At 35.2% G+C, this 9,989-nt stretch overlaps 2 protein-coding genes across 2 annotated transcripts; both read left to right on the top strand.

Annotated features, from left to right (window-relative positions):
• The first annotated feature begins 1,282 nt into the window (after positions 1–1,282).
• On the top strand, positions 1,283–5,161 carry LOC105976384 (phosphoglycerate mutase-like protein AT74). Its single transcript, XM_013001662.2, has 2 exons — positions 1,283–1,933; positions 4,558–5,161. Exons 1-2 carry the CDS (start codon positions 1,465–1,467, stop codon positions 4,962–4,964), a joined length of 876 nt encoding a protein of 291 aa, XP_012857116.2. The 5' UTR covers positions 1,283–1,464; the 3' UTR covers positions 4,965–5,161.
• A 249-nt stretch (positions 5,162–5,410) lies between these two features.
• On the top strand, positions 5,411–7,581 carry LOC105976380 (putative serine/threonine-protein kinase PBL7). Its single transcript, XM_013001658.2, has 5 exons — positions 5,411–6,142; positions 6,238–6,614; positions 6,708–6,840; positions 6,939–7,028; positions 7,107–7,581. Exons 1-5 carry the CDS (start codon positions 5,594–5,596, stop codon positions 7,287–7,289), a joined length of 1,332 nt encoding a protein of 443 aa, XP_012857112.2. The 5' UTR covers positions 5,411–5,593; the 3' UTR covers positions 7,290–7,581.
• Positions 7,582–9,989: the final 2,408 nt, after the last annotated feature.

Genomic DNA, 9,989 nt, shown 5'->3' with positions numbered 1-9,989 from the left:
AGACAATGTTTTACGGTATAATATTACATGGATATGTACCCTTTTTTCTTCTTCTAGATTTCTTTCAATTGGGGTTTTGAATTGGAGCCCTACTGAAATGTATGCTTTGTTGTACTGAATTAGGTTTAGAAGACACCAAAAGAATAAGGAAAAAAACGTGAAAGGCGATGGAAATTAGTGGGAGGTTACTAATATTTTAATTATTAAGTATTTAATTACTTTATTTTGTTTTTATTTTTGATAAATTTAATTATTTTATATTTAGTTTAATTACTTACTATTTAATTGTTTTGTAACAGTAATGAAGAACTTTTCAGAACTTTTCAGTTTTTGGATCCAAATGTATATTAAAAATAATTAAGATTGTTCAAATAAAATTTAATTGTCTATAATTTCATATATGAATAAAGTTTGAGTCATAATCAAATTACTACATAAAATAATCCATAACATGATTTAGAGACTCAAAATTATAGAGTCCTCTATTGTGGAACCGTTTTTTAGAGACTGGAAAATTCTATCGGGTCTCCATATGGATCTTTAAAACATAATTTGGAGATCCGATTTGAAGACTGATAGACCTATTACTATGACCCCTTAAAATAAATCAAAATTCTACCTTTTTAGAATGAATCAAAATTATTTTTCTATATTTTAAATGAATCACAACATTTTAGACCCAGTAAAGTAGACGGCACCATCTTTCTTATAAAATGGGAAAAAAAAAGTAGACGCCACACTAGAGTTATGTTCATTCAATCCGCTATAATAGTGCCAAAAAAGTAATAGAAAATGCATAAATGGCAAGCCACAATTTTTACTTGTGATCAAATAAAAAAATAGGTAAATAGCCTCTTTTTCGAATTATCATCTCAACAAAAAAAAATTGTACGATCACACACAAACTCATTATTTTGTGCACATTGCCTATTTTCGGATCATTTTGGCCGGAATTCACTTACTCGTTATTTTGTGCCACGTTGCCACGTTCAGGCTATTTTGGCTGGAATTCACAATATGTGCATTACACATGAAAGTGAATTCCTGCCAAAATTACCCAAAAATAGGTAACGAAGCACAAAATAACAAGTTTGAGTGTGATGTACAACTTTTTTTGTGAGGTAGTAATCGGCAAAAATGACAAAATTTATGTGGTTTAATACTATATACCTTTAAAAAAAATTAAAATAAATTAAATCGAGTTTATTTGCTAACGAAAATATATGTGGGATTAAAACAAAAATCAAAATTTAAAAATAACTTGTGTGATTTAAAGTTGAGAAGATTGACAAATTCAAGTGAATTAACAGTGGGTCAAAACTGAGCACTCCTCCTCCATTTTCATTATGATAGGTGGCGCCGCCGCCCCCGACGCGTTAATCTACAGTTGTAGAACACAAACTTATTAAATCGATTCGTATCAATGCGTAACAGATAGCAGAAACCCTACATTACTCAATTACTATGGTAGATTACTCCCCAAGCCCTAGCCCGAGACCGCGGGCCCTCCCCAAGCGCATAATTCTAGTCCGGCACGGCGAGAGCGCCGGCAATATAGACGGAGCAGCCTACTCCACCACGCCGGACAACAAAATACCTCTCACTCCGCTAGGGATTGACCAGGCCAAACGTGCTGGCTCCGGGATCTGCGACGTTGTTTCACGCGGCGGCGCTTCGTCTAACTGGAAGGTATACTTTTATGTTTCCCCCTATATGAGGACTCGTTCTACACTCCGGGAAATCGGGCGATCGTTCCCTAGAAACAGAGTGATTGGTGCTAGGGAAGAATGTCGTGTCAGAGAGCAGGATTTCGGCAATTTTCAGGTCGCTGAACGGATGAAAGCGATCAAGGAGACCAGGGAGAGGTTCGGCAGATTCTTTTACCGCTTTCCTGAAGGAGAGTCTGCTGCCGATGTTTACGATCGCGTTTCGAGTATGTTTTCTAATCCTCCCCCAATTTACTGCTCTCAGTCTTGTTTATTTTTTTATTTGTCTGTTAGTTGTTTGATTTACATAGCTGCTATTGGATTTGAACAATGATCATAGTAGACAATGTTCTTTATGAGTTGCAGAAACTTTATTGAATGCCTTCTTTATAAGCCTTTGTGTACACTTTCACATCATACTGTATAAACCACAAGTAGAGAAAGTTTAAGAATAATTTCTCTCTTTTCATATGGAGCATCATGTTGGCTGACAAACTTCTTATTCGTTTTTGACCAAAATTGTGCCCTATTACCCCTTTATGATGCTTTTTTGCTTGGTGTTCTGTCTGTAAAGATCCTGTTGGGGCATGGACCATGACTACTTGTGTGTATTTTTCCCAGCCTAAACTATAGCCACTTGTATTTTTGTTGAAGAGCAAGAGATGCATTTTCCCGGAACGTTGTCATTGTAAATCAATTTTACAGAACTATTGTTTTGGTATATTCCTCTGCAAGTGCATACTCGAAAATTGTTGCAAACCTGCTCTAAGTAGATGCATAATAACATGTTTTGTTTCGAGTTACTAACGTTTTCTAGCATCTATAAAATAACCTAAGTGGTAAAACAAATTTGAGGTCACATAAACTGTTTCCTGATTTCTTGGTTGTTATGTTGCCCTGAAAAATAAATTGTGACTGCCTCCGTATCAAAACCCTGCACGCTTTAGTTAGTTTTACCAATAAGTCCTCATTTTTTTGTTTCTTTAAAACAATATTATAGATGAGAAAGAGGATCATTTTTCACTGTTTACTTGTGTGTTATGTTGTTATCGTCAATGACACGATGACAACAATTTTTTTTTTTATATGTAGATAAAACTATTTGGTCGGTCGGCAGTGGTTGTTAAGATGAAATTTTGACTATATGTCGAAGAATATTACCCAAATCTATGTCAATGAGTAAATTTGATACAATGATCTAAAACTACTTCAATCCAATTTGGATGTCTCATTTTGTCTAACGTTGAGTTCTTAAACAATACTTGAAGAGGTAAAATATAATGTTTCTCTCTTAACTCGTAAGTAGTAATTGAGGGTGAACCGATTTGTGTGGGTACCTTCGAAATGAGATAAGAAATCAGTAGGTGATCCTTATTGAGACCAATGAAGTATCTTCGGTTTCCTCAGTCTTTTATCTCAAATTCCTTTAGAAGATCTTTTTTTAGACTTACTTCCAGCTAACCATGCCCGTGACAATGATGTCAACTACATAAAAAATTATAAGAGTGTTTTCTCCTGATGTTTCACAAAAGAGTGTTTTCTCTTCATCTTGCACACATTCATAACTCTAAATTGTCTCCATAATCTTTCAAACCATGCTCTAGGTAATTGTATGAGACCAAATAGTCATCTCTTTAGTATATATACTTTGTTCCTTGTGATCTCAGTCTCCAATCCTGGAGGATTTCATGTAGAGCGGTTCTTCTAAGCCGCTGTTTTCGAAGAATGCTTCACATGCTATTAGTGAAGAGGCTAATCTAGATTTGCAGCAAAATAGTAGTACCTGAATCCTCTTTAGTTTCGCAACTGATGCAAATATTTATATCAAATGATTTAGTGAAGCCCTCTCCAACAAGATGAACATTGAATCTTGAAATATTTATACCTCCTCTATGTTTCTCTGTGAATATCCAATTGCAGCCATGTGGTTTTGCATGATGTTAATTCTGAGGCATACCTTGTTCGATTCTTCTTTAAGTCTTGGATTCCTTCAAGAACTGATCCTAGTCATTTAAGGGCTTCCTGTATGTCACGAGGAACCAGTATACGGTTAAACTCGTGGCGAAGTATGAAAAAATGGTACAAGGCCCCCTGTACTAGACATAATTCCCTAGCAGGACGTATTATTTCCTAACACCTTTTCTGAACGCTTTGTGCCAGTTGAGATTATGATCAAGATGAGTGTGTCCGGTACTACCCTCAGATTTGGTTTGGGTTTTCAATTAGGTTCTAGACGTGTTTGTTGTTCTATCTCATATTTCACTACATCCTCTTACGGAGTCGACCTGGTAATTGTTGTTTGTTACTGGTGGAAAGACACAAAAGACTTTGACTGAAGCTCTGATTGTGGAGTTCGAATATTCAGATTGAGAAACGAATGTTATGCACTTGGATTGGGGAGACTTCGATTGCTGTAGGGACTCAGGTTGAGAGTCGGAATTTCGGTGGACTAATAATATCCCAAAATTGTTATTCTTACGAGAGTATAACTTTGTAACCCTTTTGATCTGGATATTCAAGAAAATTACGTTTTGATGGATTTAGGATTATGTTTTCCCAACCACCCACTCCCCTGGGGAAAGGGGGCATAAGAAGTAAATCCTAATTAATAATGAACACAAGGTGATTGTCGAAAGGATATTGAAAGACCTCTCATGAGATATGTTGACTGAATTTTGACAAATTAATTGCCTTTATGCCGTAATCTATATATCATTGCCTTTTATATTCACTTATGTGTACATTCTACTGTAAGTTGTCAATATTCTACTGAAACTGTATAATTTAATTATATTGTTAGCAACTGGAGATTGTTAGGTGAATAGTTAAAGAATAATTGTATTGCGTGCAGGCTTTCTAGAATCTTTATGGAGGGACATAGATATGAACAGGCTTCAACAGGACTCGACGGACGAACTTAATCTCGTAATAGTGTCGCACGGACTTGCAATACGGGTTTTTCTAATGAAGTGGTTCAAATGGACAGTTGAGCAGTTTGAGTACTTGAATAACCTCGGGAATTGCGAGTTTAGAGTGATGCAGTTAGGTATTGGGGGAGAATACAGTTTGGCAATCCATCACAGCGATGAAGAGATGCAAGAATGGGGACTTTCAGCTGACATGATAGCAGACCAACGGTGGCGAGCTCATGCTAATAAGGGTGATTTTAACGAAAAAAGTCCGTGGTATCTCGATACTTTCTTTGACCACTTTGCAGACTCTAATTGTGAAGACGGCGAGGACTTGCAAATCCTATGATGATTTTTGTTTGTGGCTGTCCTTTCCGGTTCTCGATTGTTTGTATGTTTGTTTGTTTGCTTACATGGTGTCCTAGAATATTTGAGTGATTGAATTGGGGAAAGAATGAGTGTCATATGCAGAAGAAGTGAGAATTTATTTTGTATTTATGGTTGTACATATAATTAATTATATTCGATGGTTATGTTGGTTATGAATTTATGATTGTAAATGAGCCTAAGATGTTTGCATTCCAATTTGAATTCTATTTGTTTTTAATTAATTCATCCTAGAATATATATATAATACTATATTTGAACAACATATCTAATTATGATTGGATGGAAAATGCAGAAAATCTAAGGTGATAAAATTCATGTGGCAAAAAATTCCAAAAATATACAATGGGTAAGACAAAGACTAGACCTTGCATGATACAAAAGTGGAGACACAAGTAACAAGTACCCATAGCTTTTATTGCTATATTTTGATCACGGGTTATATCCCACATAACACCAAATTCCACAGCACAAATTCTCCCCCATCATAACAATAATAAGGAAAAACCCACACTAGTGCAGCAGCAGCAGCAGCAAAAACACATATAGCCTCTCTCTCTCTCTCTCTCTCTCTCTCTCTCTCTCTCTCTGATGGAAAATTACGACAATGGTTCTCCTCCAGCTTCGAAGAATCACAGCCACAACCATAGCCAGCATGAGTTGTCGGAGCACCATGAAATAATACCATCTTCCTCACTTGTAATAATACTCATCCCAGTAATCATTGTTATATTGCTGTTCGCAATCCTGTTACTGGCATTGATGCTCCGTCGCCTACAGTTCTCAAGAAGCAACACCGCAAACAGGATAAACAACATTTCCTCATCATCCACTAGTAATAATAAAAATGTCGTAAACAACAGCAATTGCATGTTCATCGCTCACAGCACAATCAACATCGCTTCCGAAGCAAGCTGCCTTTACGGAACAACAACAACAACAACCAACACACCGCACCATAATCATTTCCAAGTCCAAGTTTTTAGTCTCAAAGAAATCGAAATCGCCACTAATAAATTCAGTGAGCGAAATGTGATAGTAAATGGTGTGTACAGAGGTGTGCTCAGGGACGGCACTTCGGCCGCCATTAAAACACTGCCCGCACAAGGCAGATCCGCCGAACGTGCATTTCGCTCCCAGGTTTGTTTGATTCATTACTCACTATAATTGTTAAGAGCATCAAATTTGAATAGAGATCTAATTTACATGAGATAATTTTTTTCTAAATGGAGCAGGTAGATTTATTGAGCCGGTTGAGGTCTCCGTATATATCTCAATTCTTGGGTTACTGCGCGGACCAACATCACAGATCACTTGTGTTTGAGTACATGCCGAACGGTTCTCTTGAGAAGCATCTCCACCGATGCGGGACCGCTTTGAATTGGGGTATTCGTATGAAGATAGCACTCGATTGTGCTAGAGCATTGGAATACCTACACGAGCACATAAACCCGTCCATCATTCATCGTAATATCAAATGCAGCAACATTCTCTTGGATCTAAACTTCAGACCTAAACTCTCTGGTTTCGGGTTGGCCAAAATCGGATCTGACAAACTCAACGGCCTCATCTCAACACGAGTTTTAGGAACAACCGGATATTTGGCGCCAGAGTAAATATTTCACCATCCTTGTTTGTTGTTTTTGCGTTTCAAGTATTTCATTATTTTGCGAATTCCCCAATCAATACTTGGCACGTATAATAGGTACGCATCAACAGGAAAGCTTACAACAAAGTCGGATGTATACAGTTACGGTGTGATTCTTTTAGAGCTTTTGACAGGGCGTGTGCCTATTGATACGAGTCGTCCACCTGGAGAGCATGTCCTTGTTTCTTGGGTCAGTAATCCATTTTAATATAATAACAATAATAATATGATGGCTAAAGAATGAATTAATAATAATGAATATGATGATGGAATTGATTGTAAGTGCAGGCACTTCCACGTTTGACAAACAGAGAAAAAGTGATTGAAATGATAGATCCGGCGCTGGAGGGACACTACTCCAACAAGGATCTTATTCAAGTAATTTTTATTAATTCATATAATCATTAGTTACTAATTTAAATTGTTTGAAATTGATTGGAATATATATTACTTCAGGTTGCAGCTATAGCTGCAATGTGCGTACAAACAGAAGCAGATTACAGACCGTTGATAACAGACGTGGTACAATCTTTGATGCCATTGGTTAAGAGTTATAACACAATGCCGCCATCTCCATCCACTTCACTCAGATCTTTTACTCACACTCCAAGCCCCATCAACACCTCAAACATTCGTTAAAGATCGATTTGCAACCAGACTACTGCACGCTGTTCGATATCATGCATAGACATACAAATACATACACAAGTGATGATTAGTCATTCTTCGTCTTCCGTTTCAATAAATATTGCGCCATATATATATATATATATTTTTTAGAAGCGCTCTCTGCTAATTTACTTGGAAGGTCGACAAGCGGATTGCTTTCTTGATTTCTTGTGTGATTTTTTTCAATTTTTGTTAAATTCTACATCTTGTTGTGCAAATAATCTTAATGAAGTGAGATCATATTTAATTTTTGTTTTATTAACTCATGTGTTGTCGTAATTATATTAAAGTGAGATGTGAAATAGACCATATCGTCGTCTCTAAACTTGACAATGTTCGGCTTAATTAAGATTTAGACTTAGATAATGAAGTTCATTTGGAAAGAGTTAATAACTACATATGAATATGATTGATTAGCCACGAGAAAATACTTATTTGGGCAACTAGACTTTCATCATATATGGAATTGTTTTGCCTTGTACTTCACTAATAAAGAAAATAAAATTTAATAAAAAATTGAAAAAATTGTCATGCCTTTTGAAATTATCTGGACAACACATGATTGTGAAAATACAAGTGTACCTGAAGTGTGTGTGTTTTTTTAAATGACATAATCGATGACATGTGACAATTTTTTTTTTTTTTTTTCTAAAGAAGATGACATGTGACATTTTAATGACATGTGACAATTTTAATAATAGGATTTTGTCAAACAACCACCTTTACAATCAGCATATTGCACATAATATTATTTTGGGGAATTAGTTCCAAGTCCTATAAAATATTCTCTATAGTTATAAGGGTAGACGAATTTTATCTTTTTGTTAAAGTTCTTGTGCGCTTTCTCGCTCTAGATCTGACCTTAGGTTTGGAGTTTCTCTAACAGAATTGCTTAGGAAAACTAACTGTTACGGCGACCCGATGATTTGCAGAGTATAGTTATATTAATAAACAACAATTTAGTTATATTAACAAGAAACAACTTAGTTCAACTAAATTGAAGAAAAAACTTAAACAAGAATAGAAGCATTTCACAACACATACACAACTTACACGGACAACTTAGTAAACTTATTTACAGAGCTTAGTTACATTAATGAGCAAAAATGTAGAAAAAAGGGTTTTCATGTAATTTTACCATGAAGTTAGGCAACTTAGAAAATTTCGATGATGGCAGCTGCGAAGAGCGGGGGTGGAGCAGATTTGACGAGTGTAGCGGAGTTGGACGGAATTTAAAAGTGAATAGTTAGGGTAGACGCGTTGAAGGCGAATGTGAAGAAGAAATGATTTTTATCAAATTGCAAAAATTGGATTGTTCTGATTTAAAAGAGTATTAACGGCCAGATATATTTAGCAAATTGCCCCCATTCTTTTAATAATAGATATTCTATATTTAATCGTACATGTTATCAATAACTCTACACCTAGCTAAAAAAAAAAAAAATAGAAGCCACCGAAGCAATAAATTTTCCATGGATGCAACTACAAGTCTACAAGCAAACAAGCATCCACTTAAAAATATATAATCTTTCAATTTCGAAATATCCAGTTGCAGATTAGATAATACAAAACCCATCCAATAAATGAGCATAGAGCATTATCTAGAAATTAGAAAATTATTTATATTCTAGAGGGAAATAAAAATAGGAAAATCCAAAAGAAATAATTATATATATAATATAAAGAAGTTGACAATTGTATGTAGTACGCAGAATAATCAATATTCGAGAAGTATTGGTAGAATTTCGAAGCAAGTTCGTATATGATTCTTGTTTGTGACAAGTGAATATAATGAATAGTCAATAAGTATGAACGCGGGCCTAAATTCAAAATATGCCAATTTAAGTGCGAATGAAGGAAGTCATATGAAATAATAACAAATAATAGTAGCTAGTATGTATGTATGTATGAGTATCATTAATAAAGTTGGTTAACAATCAATTAGTATTTATTTAGACCACACAAAGTACTATTATTATTATTTAAACCCACGTGGATAGGCCAGCCACCACTCTCTACTCGACCCCCTGTTCTTCCAAATTCTTTTCGATCTATATATTTTCAATATATTATATTTTTAATTATTATTATGTCTCATCAGTTATTCGAAGAAATCTGGCCGATCACAACTAAATAACGAATTTTTCAAACTTGGAAAAATGGAAATTTATTCTTATGGAAAGTTCTAATCAGAAAAAAGAAAAAAAGAAAAATGGTAAATTACAACCAACTCCCTGAGGTTTGGTTAAATTACACAAAAAAAACCCTCTTGTTTGGCTAATTACTACCACCCCTCAACTATAAAACTTTTTACACGTCCACCCTTGCGGTTTCAAATTTAGTGGAATCTTCGAGATTATATGGAATATTATCACTGTTGTACCTGTTTTATCCAATTCGAACTCCACATTTTGAAGCAAGGTGATCATAATATGTGTTTTTTGGCTTGTATATATCAGATTGTGGTGCATCAGAAATTGTATTTTTACACAAAACGAGTACAAATTAGAGCATATTCTACAAAATCTAGATGATTATGTTGAATTTGACACCATAAGGGTGGAGATGTAAAACAAAATCATAGTTGAGAAATAAATGTAATTACCCAAACAAGAGGGGTTTTTCCGTAAATTGACCATACCTCAGGGGTATTTGTAATTTCCCCAAAGA

The sequence above is a fragment of the Erythranthe guttata genome, chromosome 2, assembly GCF_056151865.1.
Source record: "Erythranthe guttata isolate IM_541 chromosome 2, IM_541, whole genome shotgun sequence".
Classification (NCBI taxonomy): domain Eukaryota; kingdom Viridiplantae; phylum Streptophyta; class Magnoliopsida; order Lamiales; family Phrymaceae; genus Erythranthe; species Erythranthe guttata.
Note: the sequence above shows the minus strand (reverse complement) of the source record. Positions and strands in the feature narration are given on the sequence as shown.